Source organism: Meleagris gallopavo, chromosome 1 (genome assembly GCF_905368555.1).
Source record: "Meleagris gallopavo chromosome 1, MGAL_WU_HG_1.1, whole genome shotgun sequence".
Taxonomy (NCBI): domain Eukaryota; kingdom Metazoa; phylum Chordata; class Aves; order Galliformes; family Phasianidae; genus Meleagris; species Meleagris gallopavo.
The window spans coordinates 67522665-67548440 of NC_139404.1; the positions used below are offsets into that span (position 1 = coordinate 67522665).

Below are 25776 nucleotides of genomic sequence, written 5' to 3' on the forward strand. Positions count from 1 at the left end.
TCCTTATTCTGTCAGGACTTATACAACGTATTTTCTTTGATGGCAAATACATCTAAGGTCATCTGTTATGTTTACTGTTTGCTGAATTCCGTTCTGAGTCTGTTTTAATTTAAGTTGATATGCTTGTAGTTTCTAGAATTTTGTTTCGTTTTGGCTTTTCTTTCTGGTATACTGAACAACACTTAAGTGTTTGATATCCTGTTTGCTAAGGCTATACCTTGCAATCAAGTTATCCTTGATTCTTTTCTGAAATCATAGAGGTCAAGCAATTCCATCTTCTGTTATTTTCTAACCCTCAAATTAAATGTTTTGTGATCTCTCCACTTCATACTTTCTGCGACGGTAATACATGTGGTGCTGTACTGACATCACTAGCTGAACTGCTAGTGAGAGGAAAATGTTCTTCACGCCCCTGTTTGTTACTGCAGTTTTTGGGATTGCATCAGCCTTTTGTCTCTGTATTGAAATTTCTTGTTTGTCAGTTGAGTTTAAAATGCACATCACTGAAAAAGACCGTTAGAAAAAAAAAAAAAACGAAATTCTGTAAAGGCATGGAGTTGAAGGTCAGGTAACTTATGAAATGCTTCATATTTCTGAGTTTTTGTCTAGTGTGAGTTCAAAAAAAAAAAAAGTCTTCTAAACAATGGGAAACTATGCTAATACTTACATAATCACTAACTACTTATCTAAGTAGATTCACTGGTAGGGGCGTAGGTTAGAGCTTCAGTGATCTTACTTTTTTTTATAGAGTAGTTTACTCTATAAACTTTCATGAAATAAAAAAAGGCATGAAACTAAAGAAAAAGATTAAAAAGATAAAATTTGTCAGTGGTCAAAAGGAACATCTTCAATTCATACTTTAAAAGAATAGTTGATAACTGCAATTACATTTGAGTCTTAATGTTAAAGAGTGCAAAAAAAGTGTTATTAAATGCTTGTATTCTCAGCCACCTTACAAAGCACTCACAGATTTCAGTGAACAATTTAGTGTGGATATCAGTGTTTAGCTTACGATATATTCTTTCATCTCCTTTTACTGTTACTAATAGCTTTGAGGGTTTTCTTTCTCTCCTAAGAAACATTATATACAAATACAAGTTACACATAAGATTTCAGGGTTTTTGGCAGTAGTATTTTAGAATAATTTAGTCAACTGTAAGCAAAGACTATGCTTTGCAAAAAATTTGATTTTGGATAAACATTTAATAAGAATCCCACTTGTCTTAATGAATTATGTGACTATCTTAACAGTAATTGACTTGGAATAATTTAGGTTGGAGGGAATTCTCAGTCATCACAGACTCTTTAGCGGATCATTTCAGACTAAAAGGGAGGTTCAGGTTGGATATAAGGAAAAAGTGAGGCACTGGAGCAGGTTGCCCAGAGAGGTGGTGGATGCCCTGTCCTTGGAGACATTCAAGATCAGGCTGGATGGCACACTGAACAACCTGATCTAGTGTGGATGTCCCTGTTCATTTCAGGGGAGTTGGACTGGATGGCCTTTAAAGGTCCCTTCCAACTCTACGGATTCTATGACTTTCTGGAAGTTGTCTTTTCCAAGTAGCTGAGAATTTTGCATAAATAATATCACAGATTAGCAGGGTAATCCTTGCAACTTGGAGTTTAAACATTCGTCTTCATCTTGACAGTGAAAACAGAAATCTTCAGCTTAAACAGCATTATTTTAACAATGGGTTATAAAAACTCTACTTCATCCAGTGCAGTTGTTACGTGTATCTTCAAAACAAATGCTTTAAGATCGTATAAGATAATATGTGGAATTATAGCAAATGCTCACAAAAAAAAAAAAAAAAAAAAAGCTAGAAAAATTGTGTAAATACTTAAAATGGCTAAGGAGGATTTTAGGATATTTGCCACAGACGCTAGGACAGTAAATGTAGTGAGTGAAATGTACAGTGCCTTTTGACTTTAACTACCTGGAGTGATTTGTTTGGATGGCTGAATACATTAGAGTGTTAATGAAGCTTTATTCATGCTGGAAGACAACTGATAACATAGGAATTATTCACATTCAGCAAATGTTAAGGATTCTGGAGCAGGTATACGAAGTGTTTCTAAGTAATGCAGATCTCATAATGCCATTTATTTAGCAGTATACTAAAGATATCTAATCAGAAGTTTCCTTGTTTTGTGCTAAGTAAAAGGCGGTATGTCCAAATTCAATATCCACATATGTTTAAGAGGTTTGGTTGGTTCTTTTAAAAACAAAATATCTTTTAAACTTTTATTCATCTGTTCTTATTGCAAGGAGAATTTACAAAATAAAGACCAAATAATAAATATAATTTTGTTAAAAATGAATTTTTAATGTATCTTTTGACATTCTATGTATGTCTACAAATAAGCTATTTTCCAGGTTCCACTAGCTCTTACACCGAAGTCCGGTATAAACCTTCGTTTTTAAAGGATGATGAGCTCAGACAGTTAATCCTTAGGGTAAGTAGAAGGCAACTCTCGGTGAAATTATGTCCTCTTTAGAGCTTGTCGTTAACTTCAATTTTTAGTTTGAGAGAACTTCCCACCCCCGCCTCCCCTACATCTTTTTCTTCAAGGAAGTGCTTTGATGTGCTTAGTCGTTTGGATTTACAACCTCTGTACAGGAAACAGGATTTTTCATGAAGAGATACAGAAGATGATAGCAGATGGCAACCCTTTGGGGGATAATAAATCTCTGTACACTCTGCATATTTAATACTTAAAACGTTTTTTAATACTGATACTGAAATCTACATGCAAGTATATATAATAACCTTAGTTATGTATAAATACAGTTGTTTGCTGTGCTTCGTTTAAAATCTTAGCAATGTAATTTGGAAAAGATGCAGAAATAATACCTGAAAGACAATCTTTCTTCCTGTTTTTGCATGCAGTCATACACCCACACCACTTTACCCTTTCTTTTTTGCAGCTATTTTCTTTCTCTTTTGCTGCAATAACGCAACTTGGCAAGATCTGTAAGATGACTCCATGTTAAGCTGTTTTGCAGCTGGCCTTCTTTTTCCCAAAGCTATGTTTAGGAAACTCTAGCTGTCTGTATTTAAATGATTTGGTGATGATTTGTATTTAAGTGATTAAATGTCTGTATTTAAATTGATTTGGTCCTTGCAATCTTTTAAATTGCTTTTTTCTGTGACTTTTAACTTATTTAATAAAAAGCATACAAATGTACTTCCTTCTATCCATTGATATTAATTGTATATTTTAATGGTAAGTTTTTAAAGATGCTGTCTTTATATTTTCAGGCTGCAGATGGATTCCTGTTTGTGGTTGGATGTAACAGAGGAAAAATTCTGTTTGTCTCAGAATCAGTTTGCAAAATACTTAATTATGATCAGGTGGTTATAATTGAGTTTCTTGGTTTGTGTTTATCTTAGAGTTTGTTTTACTTAGAAGTTTTTAAAAGTTGTTGGTTTATTGTATCCTTTTCTATAATTTCTTAGAATATCTTTGGTTTGACCTCTTTCAAATTAAGGCTAAATTTCCCGGAATAAAAATTTCAAAGTGCAATCAGTGTTCATGGCCTGAGTAATAACTGGGTTTCAGTTGATCATACTGTAGAATTGCTACTCTGAGGGAAAAGGATAACTTGGAAATGTCCTAATTTTATCCCTAAGAGATTTCCTTTAAATGGTGATTTTCTTTTTTTTCTTTTTTTTCTTTTTTTTTTTTAAGCCTGAGGAAAATCGGTTATAAAGCAGTGTGCCCAGGTGGCCAAGAAAGCCAATGGCATCCTGGCCTATATCATAACTAGTATAGCCAGCAGGAGCAGGGACGTGATCATCCCCCATACTCAGCTCTGGTGAGGCTGCACCTCGAGTACGGTGTTCACTTTTGGGCCCCTCACTACAAGAAAGACATCGAGGCCCTGGAGTGTGTCCAGAGAAGGGCAACCTTTACAATAGGCTTAGATAGAGACTGGGTAAATGAAAGAGGTTGAATGTTTATCCTGCTTTCTTAGAAGCTTTGCAGTATGTCCATTTCTGACTCTAGTTTATTGAAGAAGTGTTCCCCTTTTATGTACTGATCACATAGAAAGTGGCAAGATCCAAAATGGGTTGCAGTTTCAGTCTACAATACTGATCATTAACACAGCTCCTTTCTACCCTTTGATTTGACCTGCTGTGTAGAAGGTAGGGAATCAGAAAGAAAAGAAAAAAAGGTTGCCGACTTCTTTGAGAGTTCCTTCCTCTTTCAAAAGATGGTAGTGGTGCTTACAGTAGTGCAGCAGACCAGCTTTGAACCAGCAGAATCAGCAGGTTGAAAGGATCCCAGCTAAGGAGATCCCTGTAAATATCTTCAACTAAGAAGCGCAGAGGTGAAAGCTCTGTGCAGCTTTCAGACAACTCCTGATTAGCAATGCTCTTTTGTCCTACTAACTGAGAGTTCACAGTCATAGGTAGCATTAATTTCTTCCTATTTCTTCCCTTATCCCCCCACCCTCAAAATAATCTGTGCACATAACCTTTCTAAAGGATCGGGAATCGTGTTAAGTAAACAAACGAAAAAAAACATTCTGTTTTACAACACTCAATCTTTTTGAATATGCAACTAAATTGAGTACTTTTTTTCAAAGGGAAGTTACAGATTATATATCTTGCTACCCAGCTTGATAAAAATAATAATAAATAATGAAAAAATAAATGCAAATTGATCTATAAAAGTTCAGAATAACTGTGGTGTTTTACAAGGTGGGTTTTTCCATAGTGCAGAATGTTGCTTTTCTGAGGTCTGTAATATGTAGTGTCCTGTTCTAAAACAGTGTTGTTTTTGTTTTTTTTTTTAAATAGGCCAGTTTAATTGGACAAAGTTTGTTTGATTACTTGCATCCAAAAGATGTTGCCAAAGTTAAGGAGCAACTTTCATCTTCAGATATCTCTCCCAGAGAAAAGCTTGTAGATGGCAAAAGTAAGTCGTATTTGAACTCACTCAAATTCCTTTTTTATTTTTTAAAAGATGTTAATGAGGTCAGTTCTTATGTAGGAAATAATTGTGTGCATGGATGTACAAGCTTGAAATACAATTTCTATGAAAAAACATGTTTCAGTGCTCATCTGCTGCTTATAATTCACTTGCAGTTTAAAAATTAGCACAGAAAAGAACTTACTTGTAGGTAGTAAGAGTGATTGAATTTAGCGTTGTTGAACATTTACCAAGTTGTAGTCTGACATTCTTCCTACCAGGCATACTACTTTTTTTTCTTGTATTTGATAGGTCTTGTCAATACAAAAGACCTGATGTAGTCGAACATGGAATAAAATACTTCAGTATCAAGAATCACTGTCTTCTCTGAAAATGCTAAGTGTCGATTCTAATTTAACCAAATCTATTTACAGTTATTTCTGATATGAAAAGCATTATGTACTCTGCAGCTAATAACTATTTTATAGCTGGCTTTTATAGGCATCTTTGCACTTCCTCTGTGTACAAATAGGAGTTGAAAGTTGATAAAGTGTATTTATTACAGTATGATTCAAAATGTTAAGTATAGCTTAAATTCAGTTTTGTAGTTCTTTTTAAATTTGGAATCTGTGTGGCAGCCCACATTTTCTTTGCCTTGTTTAAAGTTATTAGACATTTTTTCTTTTGTAATTGTAAGGACAAAATTTAGGTAACTAAACAGTAAGGAGAACATATGAGAAACCGAAGGCCTTGGACTCAGCAGTTTTATTCTTGGATTTTTTGTTTTCTTTAACTATTTTACTAAATTTTTGTAAGCTGGCTTGCAAGTACATACAGATTTTCAAGCTGGACCAGCTCGACTGAATTCTGGTGCTCGACGTTCCTTCTTCTGTCGGATAAAATGTAGTAGGACCACAGTCAAAGAAGAGAAGGAGTGCTTACCCAACCCAAAGAAGAAAGGTATTCAAACAGTGTAGCTGAAATGGGGGCTTTCGGTCTTGAAATTCAGTATGTTTAAGTTCCAAGCCAGTAGTGTGACCTTTCTAATTATCACTGATTTCACATAGTAGCTGTAGAGAAGTGTGTACTGCAGATATGTTCTGAAAAACAGTCTAATTGTCCTCTTTGTCCTCCCTATTCACTCCTGAGAAGAGGAAGGGAGGAAGGAACCTGGGTTGCATTGTTGGTTTAGGAGACACGATCTGTTCTAGTCAAATTTTTGAAAGCACTGGAGCAGATCAGAAGAGTTAAACTAAGTAACATATGTCTTGAAGATAACTATATGAATAAGGCCTGCAAAATCTGCTGTTTTGGAGGAAAAAAAGCAAGTAAAAACTTTATCTGATTTACATTTTGTATTGTGTGTACTTACAGATTATTTTTTTAATAGTAAAGTTAATTTATCAGTGTGATTCCAGTGTTTTTCCAATATCTTTAATTTAGTTCATAGTTTTAATTGAGTTTGTATGCCTGTAGAGCAATATATTCTTGTCACGTTTTCAGTGAATGAATCTTTTTACAAATGTAATTTCCAGCTTTTGGTTAATATCTTGGCATTGATTTTTGCAAAAAAAAAAAAAAAAACCTGCAGAAATTATTATTATTGATCTCGAAGGAATCTTCCTATTTCTTCTATTTCAATGTAACCTGCTGCTGTTGAGATATATCATACAAGAATACATTCTAAAATGGATCTGTCATTGTAAGTCAGAGGAATTCTGTCTCCCTTGATGTGTCAACTAACTTGGTGAGATAAGAATTTAGCTCTTACAAACATGCTTTCGGGCAAGCAGTATTCAGAGAGATCACATTAAAAATTTGGAAAACTGACAGTCACAGTAGGATTACTCAATTTTTCATTTTACAAAGTTGATTGATGTTCATGTTCTCCATAGCTGAGAGTTAATGCTGTCAAATCTGTGTAAATCATAATTTGGTAAAATACAAATGTTAAGATTACTTTGCCAATTTTGGGGGAAGATAGGGACTATAGGATACATCATCTCTGTGGATGTTGACGTTATTGGGATATTGTAGAGGTCAAAAAGTTTCTACCAGTCATAGAAATGAATGATAGTGTATGCTTAACTTAAATGTTCTTTAATATTTATGTTCCTGTGAAAATTGAGGACTTCAGAAGTCTGAGATAAATAGAAAGTAATCTGGGTTATTTTGGTTTGCTCTCTTTGTTGATTCTTTTAGTAATGGCAGTAAAAATGTTAAAATTCTAGTGTTCATACAAGATAAATCGATTTGGAAGCTACAGAATGCTCATTTAGTTTATTATGATGTACAGCACATAAAATGTGAAGGAGAAACAGTGGGTTACTAAGCTGTTGTTTTGTTGTTTTTTTTTCCTGTGATACTGCACTGTCAACACCTATACTTTATCTTCCTAAATCTTGCATAGGGTTAGAAGCACTCTATTCAGGTAAGCCAAAATTAAGTAGTAAAAAATTGATTTAGAAACACGCTGTCACATTATCTATAGCCTTCTACAGTTGTTGTAAGAATGCATAAAATATGATTGTTGGTCTTACGGTGAAAGATTTTTTTAAATTACATTTTGAACCATAGCTGCTTAATTTCTTTCTTTCTATTAGATCACAGAAAGTATTGTACCATTCACTGTACTGGATATATGAAGAACTGGCCTCCTAGTGAGGTGGGAGTAGAAGAGGAAAATGATGTAGAAAAGAACAGTAGTAACTTTAACTGTCTTGTTGCAATTGGGAGGTTACACCCTTACATCGTTCCACAAAAGAGTGGAGAGATAAAAGTCAAAGCAACAGAATTTGTTACACGATTTGCCATGGATGGAAAATTTGTTTATGTAGATCAGCGGTAAGAGTTTTCTTCTTTAATGAAAAGAAAATGGCATGACTTGGTTAGGTTTTGTAAACTTTTCTGTCAAAAAGGGCTGCAATTTCTTAAGCAGGTTAGAATTTCCAGATGCTGTACACGTGAAGAGCCTTGTCATGAATCTGAGTCCTTGGACTTCAGTTTGCTAAACATAAAATATAATGTAGCAAAATAAGTGTTTTGTCCTTTAGGGAAGTGTAGGCTCGCAAGATGAAAATGCATTATAACGTACTCTTATATACTTATATATTCATAATAAAAAATTTCAAGTTAGAGTATCATACCCATACACAAGTTACATTTGTTTGTAAGTTGCACTAATAGAGAAGTAATAAGCCCTTCACTGAAAATGACTGCTTATTTATATCATAATGTTTGGAGCAAGTACATTATATTAAATGAGTTCCAAAGTTATTTCACTAGAATTGTAAGCCAAGTTCCTATTTTCTGAACTTTTCTAATAGAGATTTTTGTTCGTCATGCAGTCTGTTACCACTTCACATTTTGAATTTCATTATTGTCACCGGAAGACTGTTATTGCTTTCAGCCATCTCATCTTATATCTAGAAGTGTTAGTTCAAACTAATTCCTTAATATAGCAGAGCAAAATTTAACTATTAATTTTTTAAATGACTCATCATGTGGGTTTGGTACTTTGAATGCCTAATTGGAAGAGCTAATAGTCATATATACTTTGTGTTCATTTAAATTGTGCATGCAAGTGATTTGCATATTTAAACACTTATTTTGTCTTTGAATTGATACTCTTACACAATCTTGTTATCCTGTATTATTCATTGCAAACAGATTCAAGGTAAACTGCAGTCGATATATGCTATTGTTTTAGAGCTATCCTAATGCCATATCTTTTCCCAGACATGAACGTAAGCATCTATTTCTTTAAATATTCATTTTCTGCTTTATCTGATACTTAAGAAAGCAAGCATTGCAATTGTTTGAGTCCACCGCAGTTCATTTTTTTTATTTCTAACAGTGCAACAGCAATTTTAGGGTATCTGCCACAAGAACTTCTAGGAACTTCTTGTTACGAGTACTGCCATCAAGATGATCACAATCATCTAGCTGAAAAACATAAAGAAGGTACAAAATGATTGGTTCTCCCAGGCTATGTACAACTACATTAATTGCTGTGTGAAAACAGTGCAAATAAAAAAATCAGAAGCTGAGAATTAATGAAGTTAGACAATCTAAGCATTGTCCCTTTCTGTGTCTGTGTTAAGACATGCCTTTGTAAAGTGCATAAGAAAACCAGGGAGTTTCCTTCTCTGTTGTCAAGGGTCTTGTCAAGACAATCTTCTGTTGTCTTGGATCTTGGTGCAGTGCTTTAATTGCTGGGCAATAATGCCTCTTTCAACCCTGTGCTTCAATTTTTCTTTATAAGAATAAAGGAGTCCTGAAGACCAAATTGCCTAATAGTGTAATTAAAGACACCATTGGTGAAAGTTCACCAAATCAGGAGTCTTCCTATTAGTTGTCTGCAGAAACTTAGTACGTGGACTCTCATTTAAGATTAGTAGCATTGTTAAAACAGTAGTTTAATTTCATAAAGGTCTTATCTTAAACATTTTTCTGGCATTTAATTTGAATTTCTGGTCATCAAAAACATTTTGTTTTTATGGTACCACAAAACAGATTTTTTTTAGCTCAACTCTGTCCTTGGGAGTATGAATATAGTGATTGGAATTCCTCTTTCTTATCTAGTGTTGCAGAATAAAGAAAAAGTATTTACAAATTCCTACAAATTTAGAGCAAAAGATGGAAGTTTTATTACTTTAAAGAGTCAATGGTTTAGTTTCATGAATCCGTGGACCAAAGAACTGGAGTACATTGTATCAAACAACACTGTAGTATTGTAAGTAATTCATTGTATGATTCCCTATGTTAGTTTTTGTCTTAATTACAGTTGGCATTAATAGAAAACAAGCTCTTCAAGAAGCAGAACAGGATTAGAAAATACCAACGGTTCATAAAGAGGTTGATTAACGTGAAAGAACATTTGGCATTTGATTTGCACCAGTTGATTTTTATTTCAGTCTCAGGTCATGGATTTGACTATGAAACTGTGCAATTTGCCAGTTGAAAAATTAGAGGAAAGAGTTTCTTATTAAAGGAAGAAATATTTTTAGGAAAATAGGTACAAATAAATGGAAAAGTGGCATTATTATTTTTTTTCCTTCAGAGCTTTTAAGTCTGTGTGTGTTAGAATAAGGAGAAGCATAACTGATAGATCGTAGGAAATGTAAGGCAGGACAAAAAGATATTCTCCAAATAGATTGCAAGGCAGCTGCCCACAGGACATTAAATGAACTGTTGGAGTGTGTGTTACATTCTTATTTTGTTACATTTTATTCCTTGTGCCTTGCAATGGAATGATAATTTGGATTGTTCCAAAGATACTGAGCATCTTTCTCAACAACTTTGGTTTTTGGAGGGGGAGGAAGGTGATTTTATTTCCATCAGAGTGGTCTGGGGGCCTTTTACCCACTCTGTAGTTGGTTCGAATCTTAAGCCAACATTACCTATCTATTTTGCCCTTGTCCTTTTTCCCCAACAAGACAAAGAAGAGCAGTTAAAGCAGTCTGTGCTGCCAACAGCCAAAGGCCACTTTTGCCTGCCCTGGAGATCCAGGCATCTGCAGCTAGAGGAGGGGAGGTAGGCAGCAGCTGCCAGCAGAACGTAGTTGCTGATCTGTTCTATTAGCAGCTGTTTCTGATTAATAGCTCTCCCTCCTATAAGTAGAAAGGACAGTCTTATTCTTGTCATGTAACATAAACAACTGTGTTGGCCTTAGTTACTGATTTTGGGAGTGAGTGTAAATGAGTATTTAATTCAGTGCTTCAGAGATCAAAGTAGAAAGAATTTAACATTGAAATATGTAAGGAATATCTCATTTTATTACTAGATTCAGCATGTTAGATCTTCTTTGTAAAGCACTGATTGTAATAAAATAGAAATACAATGGATTTTACCATTGAAAATGTTTCTGATTTGCTTGATGCTTTTTTATTTAAATCTTAGAGGTCACAATGAGTCTGCTGAAGAACAGGTCTCCTACGGTTCCCAGCCTGCAGAAGGCAAGTGTTGTTTCTTACAGTTATTATAGGTGCATCTCCTGATCAATCCATGAAACTTTAGGTTTATTCAATCCAGGATTTTTTTTTCGTGCTAAGTTATTGTGCAAGGGAAAATAATTTTAAAGGTAATTCTAAAGAGGTAATTTTAAAAGTAATTCCATTTAGTCACGGCATTCTAATTCATGTAATTCATGTAACTGTGATCAGAAAGGCTTGCAGCATATCTTTTTTCTCTAGTAACTCCTGATACGACTTGGTTTTTGCTTGATAGGACACAATGCTTCTATCACAGTCTCTTCATGCTTTTTCTGGTTTTCTGCAGAAATACAGGTGCACTGAGTTTAGCTACAGAATAAAGGGTAACATATATATATATATTGTTAACAATTCTCTGCTGTGCATAAGTTCTGATGTCTATGTGGTTTTCTTTTATCTTGCTATAAAGTTCTTTTTAATATTTGCTTTTGAAGTATAAAGTTTGTGAAAATACAGCATTTTTTTTCCTCATTCTTTTTGAATTGTCTGAGTATAGAGGTGATAATGATTAAAGCTAGTGATTACATTGCTGAAGATCATCAGTTTTCAAATTAATTTTATTCACTTTTCTTTGTATTTCAAATAAGATAACAATTCCTGTAGGGTTACTGTTCTATAGAATTTTATTTCTGGCAATAAGAGAGTAGAACAAAAATAGCTTTAAAATGAATCCTCAAGGTGATTGTTCCTTGCTGAATAACGAAACTGCTACAAACTTAAGATTTTATTTTATTAACTGTAGGTGCTGTAAAACAGTCTTTAGTGAGTGTACCTGGAATGTCCTCTGGAACAGTTCTTGGTGCTGGAAGTATAGGAACTGAAATTGCAAATGAAATATTAGAATTACAAAGGTAATAAACACTTAATATCATATGGTAGGGTTTTAAGTAAAGATGGAGAAGGGGGATATGTGTTTATGTGGGGATTGTTCAAGTTTCATTTTTATTGCATACATTAAATATGTTTTGGTTGAACAGTGGCATTGTATGGTACAAATTATAAGCTAATGTAGATCTCGTGTGGCCATACACATCACTGGTCTTGATAAATAGTTTTGTTCTAGAGATGCAATAATGGAAGAATTATGTAACTACATCTTCAGAAGTATTACTGTAATGCTCCTTTGTTTGAAATTAAAGTGTGTAGATAAAACGTTAGGGAATGGAAATTTATTTGCCTGTGAGTGGTGGTTATATTTTTCTGATAGCTTCACTCTGCAAACAGAGATTTCCTTGAAACAGTACCCAGTAGAGTGCTTTTATAGCCTGTTTTGTCCCTTCCTGATTGTCCTGAACACAGACTAAAGTAATAGCTCAATTGCTCCCCTGTACCCAGCTGTAGATTTAAAAAAATATGACTCCACCATTCGAAATGGAAATCCATGCCAGATTCAAGCTGTGAATTAAAGACTCAGCCTTTTAAAACTAACTTGTTTCACAGCGTACCAAATGAATTCCAAAGGAAGAAACATAATTTTAATGTGAATATATTCTGTATCTTTTGTATTTTGCATCCACTTTGGTGCCTGGTTTTGCTTATAGACAAAGAGGTTTTAATATCAATTTGCACTATGTCAGCATTTGTTATTTAAGAACATTTTTAGAAAGTCTTTGAGCCAGCTAATTCCAGGGCTTTGGGGAACCACATGCACAGCTCTTTCAGGAATCAAGGCTTCATCAGAAGTTCCAACCGCTTTTGTTAAGGTCAGATCTAGCATAACAGTACTATCATCTTATCAAGATAGGACCAATCATCTAAATGGTAGCTTTGGCTAATGAAGCCATCCCTCTGACTTTAGGTCATTTATTTCCAGGTCTAGGTAAAGAAACACCGAGAAGTTGTTTATATTTTCAAATGCCATGTATTCCAAGATCCCATGTAATTTTTTCCAGCAGCACATTTGCAACCATGCCTAAGGACTGCAGTGATATTAAAACTTCCAGTAAGAAATACACCAGCTTTGTAAACTGTGGTAGAGCTGTAAGGAATAGTTTAATAGGCCACTGTTTGCAAAATAGCAAGCCAAGCCATCTTAGACTTTAGTAGATGACCACCTTGTCAGCTTGTCTGTGAGAATGTTATGGGAGACTGTTAAAAATTCACTGAAATCAAATCTTCCACTAGTAATGCCTTTATTCCACCAAGCTAGTCGCCTTACTGCAAAAGGCTGTCAGATTGTTAAAGCGTAGTTGGCTCTTCTGCACACTGAATTGCATGATTACATATTATCTCCTCGTAACGTGATTCTCTTCTCAGCTGTCTTTTCATCAGAACACAGTATTTTATTGTCTGAAACAGTAAAAGCCATGGCCAGAGCTTGAAAATGTGATGAGTCACAGTGGTAGATTTTTCTGACTCTGTTTCCCGTAGTTTGGAATCCCTTTCCAGCAGTGAAGTCATGTCTCTTTTCTAAAATAGCCAAATTGCACGGGGACTTGTTCCTTTTGAATGAAATGAAGGAAGGAATAATTGCATGAGAAGTGATAGAATGAAAAGGTTGCTATTAAAAAAAAAAATAAATCCATCTGCAGCGTGTTGACAGGTTACTGACATTATCCATAAAGGAGAAGGAAAAGCACTGACAAAAAATTCCTGTTGGTACCTTTGGCATGGAAGAGATAATGTTACACTTCAGTAATCCCATTCTTAAGGTCTTCCCATGAGAGCCATCAAATTTTTTGAAGACCAAAGTAAGTTGGCAGAAGCTTTCATCCCTGATGGTAAATGTCCAGGCCTGAGCATAGAGCTTATCTTGATACTTACTTTAGAGTTTCTAACATTAGTGTTATATTCTTGATTTAGATCCCCTGACTTTTGTTGAAAATGCTCAATCAGATGAGCAAAGTTAGACAAAAGAAGTTAACACCAGCTCTTTTTTATTAAGTAATTATGTGACTACAGACATAATCCAATAGAATGCATATAATATCTGAACTTCCTCTCTTGTTTTTTAATATCCATGAGACACAGGTGACTTTAGAACTGTGCATTAAGCATGACCAAGTTAAAAAGAACATCAGAGCCATATCTACACCTCTGTTTATGAGCACATTTGAATTGGTTTAGCATCTGAGGAATGATCACTTCAGTTACAGCAATGCTCAAAGTTATTCAATCTGGTCTTCCTGTCTCAGCATTTAGAGACAGCAGTGCAGCTTACCAGATTGCATGCTGGATTTTGGAATGCAGGGAACTAATAGATATTCTGCTCAAGCAACTACACTTACAGGCTGTTTATTCACACGTTTCCCACCCTTCCTCCTTTACCACATTTTGCATCTGAGGATGTGATGTAAACTGGAGCATTCAGAGTGCCCCACTTCTACAGCCTTGTCCCTTGGGAGTCAGGAAGAGCAAGTGGAGGTGGGAACAAAGATCCTGGTACATTTCCAATGTTATTTTCATATCTGGCATGTTTGGTAAGGGAGGGTGAGAGAATGTGTTGTTAGTTTTCCCTCCACCATTTAGCAGAACTTGCTTACATTGTCTGTATTTGGTACTTATTTAAAAAATACTTATTTATTCCAGTACGCATAAATGAAACCTTGTACTCTTTGGTCTGCCAGTGTTGATGACTGAAGAAAAAAGAAACGTGCTCAAGTAATTAAGACCAATGGACTTTAACGATCTCTCATGCTTTTTGCATTATCAAAACTAGAGCAAGAGAATTCAGAATCTTCAGGAGAATTTAGGACAACGTCTCGGTTTAGCTGGCTCATGCTTCATCACTGGCGAGGACAGATCTAGCGGGTTCTGCAGCAGGCTGTTTTTCATTTCATAATCAGTGTGACTTGGTAAATGGGTAAATCAACTGTACATATCATTTTAGGTTGCATTCTTCACCACCTGGGGAGTTAAGTCCATCACATCTCTTGAGAAAGTCACCGTCTCCAGCTTTAACTGTAAACTGCAGCAATGTGAGTATATCACAGTCTGTAAAAAACTGAGAAGTTACTGTCAAAAAAAGCCCATGTTTAAGCCAGTTACTCTGGCACATTTTTGTGAGAGAATGTGTTAGGTATTGCCAGCTTCATGGCAGCTATTAAAATTTATATTGCAAGACACGTGACAGCAGCAGAAATGCCAACCTTAGTTACTGGGACATCACTTCAAGCCTCAAGGGGCCATTCTCTGAAGCTAAGAGGACTGCAGTCACTATTCAGTTACAAGGATCTTTGCTGGAACTGTCCATATGCTTAATTTGATGAATGTGATTTACATAATAAGGACTTTTCTGAACTTTGTATTGCCCTAAAACTTTTGCTAAGTGGTTGTCAAAGAGTAAAAGTGTTTCTTACCTGCTTGAATTTAGATTGACAGCCCACGTTAAACACCAGTTCTTGCTTTTTCTCAAATGTTTTTTCTGTACTTTAACCTTGATGTTCCTGAAGACCCCTTTAAAAAAGCATGCTGCATGTTCCCAGTTCTTGAATGTTTAAAAATTTTACTTAGAAGGTACTCCAGTAGTCTTCTGGAAAAATAGATAGAATGCATTGTTTTGTTAATCTATTAGAGTTACTGGCTAAAGCTATGAATGAAATATTTTTTTACCTAAGTGTATTGTGTATCACTGTTAGTATATTGTGCACTGTATGAACAAACATCTACACTTCTTTGAATGTAAATTTCTTTCCATTTAAAGCCAGTCTATCCTTCCATTGCTCTTTCAGTGCATAACAATACTGTTCTGCACTGGGGATTGTTTGGGTTTTTTTTTTTATGATGCTCAGTTTACCCCTTCCCTACTTAAGGTGTGTCTTCCTAAGAGTTAGTTGACATACATGTACTGAACTTTCTCTGGCATGCAGCATCTCATGAGAAGGATAACTTAGTTGTATTTATTGAAGATGTTCCTTTGTTCTGTGCTGTTTGTTTTAAAATGCTTTGGTAAAGCATTTCAACTTCATTATAATTTTCTAACAGACTATACACAAGACAGGCAACCCAAGAAATCTGTTCTGCTAAATTGTATATATGTCCTATGTGAAACAAATAGAAGGATATTTTTTTGCTGGTATATTTGTATTTGGATGACTTCCACCATCCCTATGGTAACAAGATTCAAATTAATAATAGAAAATACTCGAATTCATGATTCATGTAGCATAATGCATATAACATATAGAAGGTATGTGGGTTTTTATCTTTTAGCAAGAATGTGTCAATATTGACATAGATTGATGTCACTGGGAATTTATAGTTTACAGTACTAGACATGGAAATTGTATACTAGAGCATCTTGTTGTGCTGGATTTATTTACTGATTGTTCAGTTAAGCGCTCAATAGGGCAGATGCCAAAACTGTGAAGTACCTTTCACAGATATGTAAGTAACACCTTTTATTTTTGCAAAGGCCGAGGCACTGTGTACTCTAGTTAATAAATAAATAAACAAATTTAAATAAAAAAAGAAATAAAAGATTTTTATATGCAATAGGTCTGCCTTGATGCATATCTTTTATTAGCTCTTATTTAGTTCTTTACGCTTTGACAGCTATTTACATTATTTAATAATAGTATTTTAATTTTAATAATACATAACTACTGCTTCAGTAATTTAATAATTATGGTTAAATTTAAAATTTATTTCTTCTACTTCTGTTCTTTCAGGTGCCGAATAAAGAGTTGATTCAGTTATGTCCTTCAGAAGCAGAAGTTCTGGAGACTTCAGAACAAAACCAAGGTGCTATTCCATTTCCCAGTAATGAGCCCCTCCTCGGTAAGATTTACTTCTCTTTGGCTGCAGAAGAAGACATTTATAATAATTCCATATTTTTCAGTGCACTAGTATACAACCATGTAGAAATTATAAAGTTTCAAGAGATTTGTCAGTATCTGTCTTACGATGAGGGGACTCTTAATAGAGATCCCCTTGTATTACAGCTCTCCTCCAGTTGAGCTATGATCTTCAAGTAAGGATTTGAAAGAGCATTCATTTAAGATAGGCAAGGCAACGTAGTAGGAAACACTTTTCTGCTTCAGTGGTACAAACTTCACTGCATGGATAAAGAGTTTCAGTAGCTAGCCTTTGACTGTCTGCATACAGCCATTATTTCTATTATTTCTTTTTTTTTTTTTTAACAATTACTGTACACTTTTGCCTGAACTTCAGAGAAAGATGCTGTTTAAAAACAAATCTGTTGGGAGAGTTGCCATATTATTCATGCTTTGTATCGCATACATAAATGTTTCAATAATTTTTAGGTGGTAATTCTCAGCTGGACTTTGCAATATGTGAAAATGATGACACTGCCATGACTGCTCTTATGAATTACTTGGAGGCCGATGGAGGACTTGGGGATCCAGCTGAACTCAGTGATATACAATGGGCTCTCTAGTTCTGATTTTTGGAATGAGACGGAATTTAAAATCCTTAATGCACAACAACCGAACATCCTCAGTACTGTATTTTTTTTTTAATGTTTCATTTGAATTCCTATGTACTATCAATATATTTTTAAAAACTGAAGCCTTGTTCACAGAGAGACAGTTTCTGCTGCAACTATGGAAAAATGCAATATTTTTTTCATGATGGGAACTTTGAAATTTTAATACTGAGCTATCTGTAACTGGAATGCTTATATTTTTTCTAAGAAGCTTTAACTAAAAGGTACTGTACAATATACAGAAATATTTTTCTTAGTTTTAACACTTAAACTTTTATTTATTTTTCGCTTCAAACGGGACAACATTGATTATCTATGTCGCTTTCTCTAGAACCTAATGTACTTCGAGTCTATAAATATTTATAACTATTACATTATTACGTCGTAACTCTGATATGCACACACTACAGTTTTAAAATCAGGTATCGTAATTCCTACATGATGCAGTTTTTGATTCCTTGTTCTTTTCAAAAATGCAATTTTTGTAGTCAAAAGTGAAAGCGAAGCATACACTTCTGGGATCATGGATTATAAATAGATCGTCATACCAATACATAAACCTGATAAGGGTATGAGGAAAGAGAAACAGAATCATAACTGTTAGGTTGTATTATTTCTGATGTATTATTAGAGGGACAGCATGTAGAACCTAAGAAAAGTAACGCTATACCTGTAATAAAGCATTTTGTTTTTTTCGCAGATTATTTACTAACTAGAGAAGTTTGGGTAGATTGTCTTAGTTCCAGAATGAGGATAGCACCATTAATGAAAAATGTTAAAATTCTGTTGTATCCTTTGTAGTATTTTTGTTTTGGGAGATTAGGGTGATTTTCTATTTCTGGAGTCTGTGACTTTTTAAAAGACTTGTGTAATGTAGTGCTATATAAAATGGTCTTCTTTTGAGAGACAGCTTTTCTAAGACTGTATCCCAGTTACAGCAGATTACTCAAGAACATGGCATTTAATAGATTGCATTAAAACAATATAGCATAAATATATAAAATTGATTTTTTATTTCTAATATTAAATGTATAGACAAGTTTGTGTGTGAATTATATATCATAAAAACATAGATTTTCTTAAAGTTTTTGTTTAAGTTCACGTAATGAAAGGAAAGCACTGAAAGGCATTTGATATTTGTGCATCTTTGTTTAATACAAATACGAAAACTTAACCGTCAGCACCAACCGTAAGCACTGTCACATCTGTTTGAAGTTTAAAGGTGGGTGGCAGGTAGCCCTTTCAGATCTTACAGAGGCAGAATGAAGTGTGAACAAATAGATGGCTTCTCTCTAAGCAGCCACCAGATGTCATGCTTCTACTGTAGGAAGCCACCTTTCCGTGAATGAATACACAATTTGTCAGCACTGACTTGCTATGCTTTGACAGAGCAGCTTTATATCTTATAGATATGAATTCTTTCAGAAATGATGAATTTTTGGTGACATCTTGTCCGTGTTTTCTAGAATGGTTTGTTGGTTTAATTTTTTTTTTTCTTTTTTCTTGTCTGTAAGTATTTTGCACTGACCCTGCATGTGATTTCCTGCATTCACAGGTTTTTGAAGACCTGGGGCCAAAATTACCTGTTCTTTAGCTTTATTGGAATAAACTGTTTGGTTTCTTCACAGAAAAATAATTTGGGGCTGTATCATGCAGCAAAGTGGGGAAAAAAGAACAACAACACAGGCGTTTTCTAATAATTGTTAGACTTGTATTTGTACTAATAGTAAACTCAGAATTTAAAGTTCTGCCATTGTGAAATGTTTTTTTTTTTTTTTTTTTATGATTTTGACCATTAAGGTAAAAATAAATTCTAAATAAAACAAGAAGTACTGCGGCTGAGACAGAGAAATAAGAAAATGACTTACAGCTATACAGAGTCTCTTCAGCATAGTTTTTTTCTTAACTGATTAGTTCAAAAATGGTGCAGATGTTGTTACTGAAGGAACATATTAATTCTTTCACAAGATTTATATGATCTTCCGGAGTTAAGCCACTGTTTTGGAACCTTATTGCGTTTCCCTGGAATTCCAGGAAGTAATCAACTGGAAAGTTTTGTGTCACATAAGATTTTTCTGAAGGCAACCATTTTGTTCTCCATCCAAGATGAGAATAATTGGATTCTGCACAAATATGGAGCTCGTGGGGATATTTGTGGACCTTGATTCTTGCAGCTTAAAAGCTGCAAAGCCATATTTCAGAACAGTGCTGTTAATAGATCCAAGAAAAGGTAAGTGGAGAGGTGAATGAACTGCTGAGGGACAGCTGGTGCTGCTGCACTACACTGTGTGTTCTAGAAGATTCATCTCGATAGCTCTTCTTTTCTGTGGCAGAGGGCTGTCATAACTAAGTTAAAAAAACTTCCTATCTTCCTTGGGAGGAAGAGGTAGGCTTCCTGAGGCGTGTCATGAGTTCTCGTGTCCCTTGGAAGCAAAAAAGCAGTTTCACTAATACAGTTCATGTCTGTACAGCACTTTTTATACGAGGTCCTGGCGAACTGCTGCCAAGCTCTGTCAGTCCACTATTTTTTTCTTTTAAATGATGTTTAAGGACCTAAGAGAGGTGCGTGTATGTGTCAGCTTCTATTTTACTTCATTAAATGAGGGAAAGGGAAATGAAGTAGCTTGGAATGTCTGATTTATTGAAGGATACGTTTGCATGTATGAGCAGTTACTACATACAACTTTTCCTTCAGCTGTTCTTACGCCAAAAATTCTAGAAATAAAGGCACAATCTTTGGCAATCATAAAGAAGGTTTGTAGAAAATATCCTGCTTGTTGTTTGTTGCTGTGATAGAGCTGGCCCTATTTGGGAGGTAGGTGTTTGCTTCCGCAGCATTTGCCAGATCTCAGGAGTGCATGACCTGACATCGGTGGTCTGTCCTGCAGCATCTAGAGAACTTTGGCACAACTGGGAGAAAATTAAGGAATCAGTGGGCTCTTCTGTAACTATAAAGTGTATCAATGTGTTTCTAAAAAAAAAGACTGAAGAGAACAGCAGAACTTTGAATACTACAGCATTTCAGCTAATTTGTAGTGATTTTAAACAAATCTAACTTCAAAGACTGCTTCTTTCATAAATCTTACAGGTGAGGCTAAACTGTAGAAGACTGGGGCTTTAATATTTACAAAAAAGACTTAGAGTGAACCGATGTAAATTCTTCAACCAGAGTGGTTCCATGCTTAGATTTTGTGTTGTCAAAATGGGATAATAAGCAAATTGGTTTCTTAATTGCTCATACTTTGAGCACATCTGATTTGCCAGGCCTTTAAGAATACCTCTTTCCTGGGGACAGATAGTGCTGTTGTTATTATTATTAAAGGGGTGCTAAATCTCTTGTTTTTCAAAAAAAAACAAACAACAAAAACAAAAAGCCCATGCCAAACCAGGCAGGTTAACTTAGCATTGTGTCAGCAAGATGCAGTCACATGCTGAATACTTGTGCTGAACAAATGAGTTCTGTAGGGCGTAGGGCTGGCTGGACTTCGTCCTGTGTGGGGCGTGAGAGAAGCTGTGATGGTTAGGCCTGCCCTGTTCTGGGAGCAGCCGTAGGCACGAGCCAACTCCTAAAGAAAATGAAAAATAGAAGAAAAGCACAGCGACAGTTTTAAGTACTTTGAGCTTGGAGGATTTCCTCAGCTTCCCTTGGTGTCTGTTTGGCAAACCCCAAGGGATGCATTTCAAGTGTGTCTATTTGAACTACCTGCACTGAGCCTGTGAAGCATCCTTGTTATTGCAGGAAGAGCTGCTCGTATCTGTTTTGGCTCCTGTTAGCTTCATTTTTGGATACTAGTTCATTTTTGGGTCATTTCCTCTTCTTCTGGAAATGACAGCAAACAGTTGTGTCTCCTCTCCTGTCTCTGTGCTGTGTCTCTCATGACTTAGGGTTTTATGACAGTACCCCTTTATGAACCAACAGCTTTTAATCTTAAATCACAGTTCTTTGGAGCTGTCTTGCTGGTGGTTTATTACAATAATTACAAGCAAGTTCATAGGTTGTCTTTGCAAAAAAAAAGTGTATTTAGTTTGTTATAACCTTTGGGGCATTTTATATCCTAGTTCTGGAAGGAACATTGAGTTTCCAGTACAAAAACATGTGTTGTGTATCTCAGAAATCAGAGGTCATTATTTCAGAGTTCTTACAGTTGCTTTGGTGGAAAGCCATGGGAAAGAGTCCAACGTCGAGAGTGTATGTAGATAAACAAAAAGATCGAATGAAGTGAAGATTCACATAGAGTTGCAGGGGGGGGGAAAAAAAAAGCAGCAGACAGGACAACTACTTCCATAAATAATCTGAAATGTAATTTTCTGCATGCTGCAGGCAAGGGACGTGTATGGCTGGGGCTGTGGAATGGGATCTCAATGGCTGCGATAAAGCAGAGGAGGCTGGGTTGTTGGTTCTTCTGTCTCCATCTTGGTTATATTTAACCTTTATTTACTGATTCCAGTAAGCTTTCATATCAGAATCACTTTAATGTTATTTCAGCTTTTGTTGATAAGCGTAAGGGGTAGTAACTTTAAAAATGCTGAAGAGGATTATTGGTAGCAGTCTGAGGGGAAAATGTTCTGAAGTACCAGGCTGGACTTTTTTCTCCAGTAGGAGTAAAAGGCAGCAGCTTCTGCCTTTTCACGCAATCAGTTTCACTGAGTACTCAAACCTATTGCACTCATCCATCCTCAGTCGCATTTTTGTAATTATTGATTTGGGGTTTCTGTGATTATCTGATAACAGAAACAGTGCCTTATCAGTCTGAGAAGAGCCAGGAGGTGGGCTGGTTGAAACTTGTGCTCCTGGAGCAGTTTGTTAGTGTTACAAAGAGGACCCTTTTAGAAGGGGTGGGAAGTTACTGCTTCTGGTTCCCCGTCTTGCTGTCCTCAGCCTGGTGCTGGTGCCTTGCTTAGGAGAGCCTTAACTCAGGGGTATAGGGAACAAGGTGCGCAGAACTGAGATTTGCTGAGACATTTGCTAATCCTGATAACTCACTGTAACATATACAGAGTCTCAGTTGTTCAGAGCTTGGAAGATAGAACTTCCAGTCTCTGAAATCACCCAGTAATGGGATTTTCATGGGGAGTTTTTCATCATCACAGAACTTCTAACCTGAACTTGGTACTGCTAGCTCAATCTGCTTACGTGTCATGAAGTAACACGTCACTGCTGCAGGGATTGGGCACGTGCTGTAGTGGATGATGGGATTGTACTTTCCTCCTCAGTGATCAGATGTTAACAGCAAATTTTAATTTGGGCACTGCTATGCAAGAAAATTTGCGGGCACTTCTGTCTGTAATTCAGTGAAATACGGTGCAATCTTGTGTATGCCACTGGGTGGTAAAGCTGATCCTTGCAGTGAAACAACCTGGGAGACTTCATACAACTCTTGAAAGCTGTAATGAGCAGAGAGTTATCTGTTCTTTGTGACTTTGTTTCTTCTGAAAGTTGAGTTTCACTGAGAATGGAGACCCAAGCTTGTAGGATTTTTACTTTGTCCAAAGTGGACTTCAGCATTTTCACTGATTTATACTAGTAGCATCTGAGTGCAAACTTGACTCTGAAACAGTCAGTGAGTTTCTTTGCCTTTGGCTTCAGCATGACCAGGATCAATATTAAAACTAATTGCAGTATGACTGTTAAAACTGAAGTTCTAAGAAGAGGAATTGGCAGGGCCTAAATCCTCTCTACAACCAGGTTTCTATTCTTTTGCTGCAGTTAATGTTGGATAGATATATGGACCTTGTATGTATAAATAGATATATAAGATATATAAATAGACATATACGTATTTAATTCACGTATGCTGCAGATGAGCTCATCATAGCAGAACTTTATCACTTGTAGATAAGATGGTCTATCTTTTCATGAGAGCAAACTTGGTAAATGTTGCTGTGTTTCAGGAATTGGTAGAATGAAGCCTTGTCCGCTGTTCATAGCTAAGAAGGGAAAATATATGCAGTAATGTTCATGTCATGCACTCAACGTTAGTGCCACAGTTAATCATCTGGAGAGCAAGTTCTGTCTAAAGGCAGGTAGAATATTTATGCCAAAACAACAAAACAAGCTCACGTTTCACAAAACTTAGTTAATAGCAAAAAGGTTCTTCGATATTTCTGCAGAGGATGCAGTGTGTTTCAGCTCTCTTGGGGTTGCATGTCTCTTTATGGATACTTTTTAAATTGCATTTCAGCATCTCGCTGCAAGTTCAGGTCCAAATCTAGTTAAAATATGCCAATACCAACTGTCCATTTTCAAATTAAAGGTTTTTAAAATCTCAGGCACAAATTATTATGCAGTCTAAATCGTATTTATTATCACCACTCCCCCATGATCTCAAGATGGTTGAACTTAATCATCAGCTGAAAAACTGCAGTCCTTGGCAGCTTTTCAGGAGCTGTAGATAATAAGAGGTTCATTTTATGAGCTTTACGTTTGGGACAGTAGCCTAAAATTGACTGCATGTTTGATTTTCAGCTAGGAAAAGCGTAACCCCTATTTTTATGCAAGTGTTTTAGAAATAGCTGCAGAGCGTGAAGAAATGCCGGGTCTTGTTGCTGTTGGCAGTTTGCAGGCTTTTAGTTTTGAAGAAGGTTTAGTTATTTCCTGCAGAAGGATCCCTGCTTTAACAGTAATGCCAATTGTGTGATAGCACCGTGCTCTCTTAAGAGATTGCAGTGCTGGTCCTGAGCAGGCTGCTTTGTACAGGGTACAGCACAGAGTGAATCCTGGATGTCTCTAATTATGAAGATAGTGGAGCTTGTAGGACTGACGTAATTGGCTTGTCTTCCTCCACCTCACTCCAGGGCCAGCCTGGGCACTGCTGCACACCATTATTCAGATGAGTCTAAACCTTGCCCCGAAGCTTCGTCTCACACGCATTTCTATGTAAGTAGCTTTCTTCACAGGCCTAGCTCTGTTCTGAATTAGCCATGTGTTTAAATAACTGTTTGCACTTGGAGCGTATAAGGTAGAATTAAACTCCACAGATTAAATTGCCTCTTTGGTTGGTGGCTGGGTGGAAGTTATAACAGCCAGAAGAAAAAAAAAAAAAAAAAAGAAAAAAAAAAAAAAAAAGAGAGAGAGAAAAAAATAATAAATAATGTTTTAGCAAAGGCTGGACAGCATCAAAATTGCATTGAGATATTGGTAAAATTGAATTTTAAACCTCGCTAGATTTTCAGTGCAACATTAGTTAAATTTTAGTTAAATTTGTTTTAAAGAAATGCTTACATTCATTAACATTAGAAAAGGTATGAATAGTGTTTTCTTGTGACCATGTTTCAGTAAACTGACAGATGACCACGTTCTTTGTGCATCACAACCTAGCTCAGAAGGCATTTGCTGAAACTTCAGAGCAAATGCAAACAGTAAGGAGTGGTTGAGCAGAGCCTCTAGTATGGAAATAGGAAACTTGGCAGAAGAACAAAACCAGGACAAACGTGAATTCAGCCGTGGTTTAGCTTAAGCAAAGCCATACATAAATAGCTGCGAACTTTACCAGGCAGATGTGACTTCCCTTTTGTATACTCAGAATCCCACTTTGAGAGTTTTTAATTTTGCCTCTTAGTTCTCAATGTTCTAGTTGTTATTGCTGTGTATTTTTAGCAATTAAATTAACTTTCTTTCCTACAGTCTATAAATGGAAATGAAAACACTTTCCAGTCCTGCCCGTTGCAACTCATACCACTAGAAGAAAGATCCATAAGGCCAAAATGGGAATAGAGAGCACAATTCTCTGCTTTGCTGTTACAAATAGGAGTTTCCTGACATGACCGCAGGACCCTTAATCAAGCTGAAGGTAAAGGCTGACCAGTCAGTGCTGAAGTTGCTCTTTTTTAAGTAGATGAGATCAATACTCCTAAATTGTAATGAAAATCAAGAATAATTATGAGTTGGGGTTTGCATCACCTTCATTGTGTATGCTTCTCCCCTTCACCTTTGTTCAAAAGAGGAGCGAGTTTGGTTCCCCACTTGTATTGATTTGGTTGATCAGTACTCTGGCAGAATTACACTGTTTAAGTGCTGAGAAGACTAATTAGAACATCAAGTCTGAAACCCTGTGAGGATATCACAGACGTTGCTGCTGGGAGGAGCTCAGTGACTCCTATAGTTTTGGAAGGGGGGTGGTATCTCATATAATAATCCTTTACTAATGCTAAAATGATGTGGGTTAATAATGTCACCAATTAAACTTCACTGCTTCAAGGACTGGCAAAACATAAAGTAAAAAATACAGGTTTGTGTGCCTTTAGACCGCTGGTGTCCTATCTTTTTGCCTGCCTGGGCCACATTGAGCAAACAGGAAATCCAGTGAAAGTGGAGACACAAATATACAAAAAAAATTGATGGTTTTTTTTTTGAACTCTTGAACATTATCCTCAATCGCTTTATGAAAAGGAAAAGCTGAGCTGCATATTTTTTTTTTTTTTTGCTATTCACAGGACTGTTCTTAGTCAATGTAGCAAAATGCATCCACAACTTGAGCT

The 25776-nt window shown here is 35.9% G+C and overlaps 1 protein-coding gene across 5 annotated transcripts in view; it reads left to right on the forward strand.

Annotated features, from left to right (window-relative positions):
* BMAL2 (basic helix-loop-helix ARNT like 2) overlaps nt 1-19046 on the forward strand; it is a 37247-nt gene extending 18201 nt beyond the window's left edge. For 3 of the 5 annotated variants that reach the window (XM_085232085.1, XM_085232101.1, XM_085232095.1), the window contains exons 6-17: nt 2378-2457; nt 3264-3356; nt 4809-4926; nt 5737-5880; nt 7524-7764; nt 8777-8883; nt 9505-9655; nt 10822-10877; nt 11656-11764; nt 14743-14830; nt 16523-16631; nt 17117-19046. In XM_085232085.1, the coding sequence (XP_085088211.1) occupies nt 2378-2457; nt 3264-3356; nt 4809-4926; nt 5737-5880; nt 7524-7764; nt 8777-8883; nt 9505-9655; nt 10822-10877; nt 11656-11764; nt 14743-14830; nt 16523-16631; nt 17117-17250 (1430 nt within the window). In that variant the 3' untranslated portion in view covers nt 17251-19046. Of the gene's footprint in view, nt 1-2377; nt 2458-3263; nt 3357-4808; nt 4927-5736; nt 5881-7523; nt 7765-8776; nt 8884-9504; nt 9656-10821; nt 10878-11655; nt 11765-14742; nt 14831-16522; nt 16632-17116 lie in introns of those variants that run through there. The other 2 variants (XM_085232091.1, XR_014885324.1) reach the window with 2 other exon arrangements.
* Nucleotides 19047-25776: the final 6730 nt, after the last annotated feature.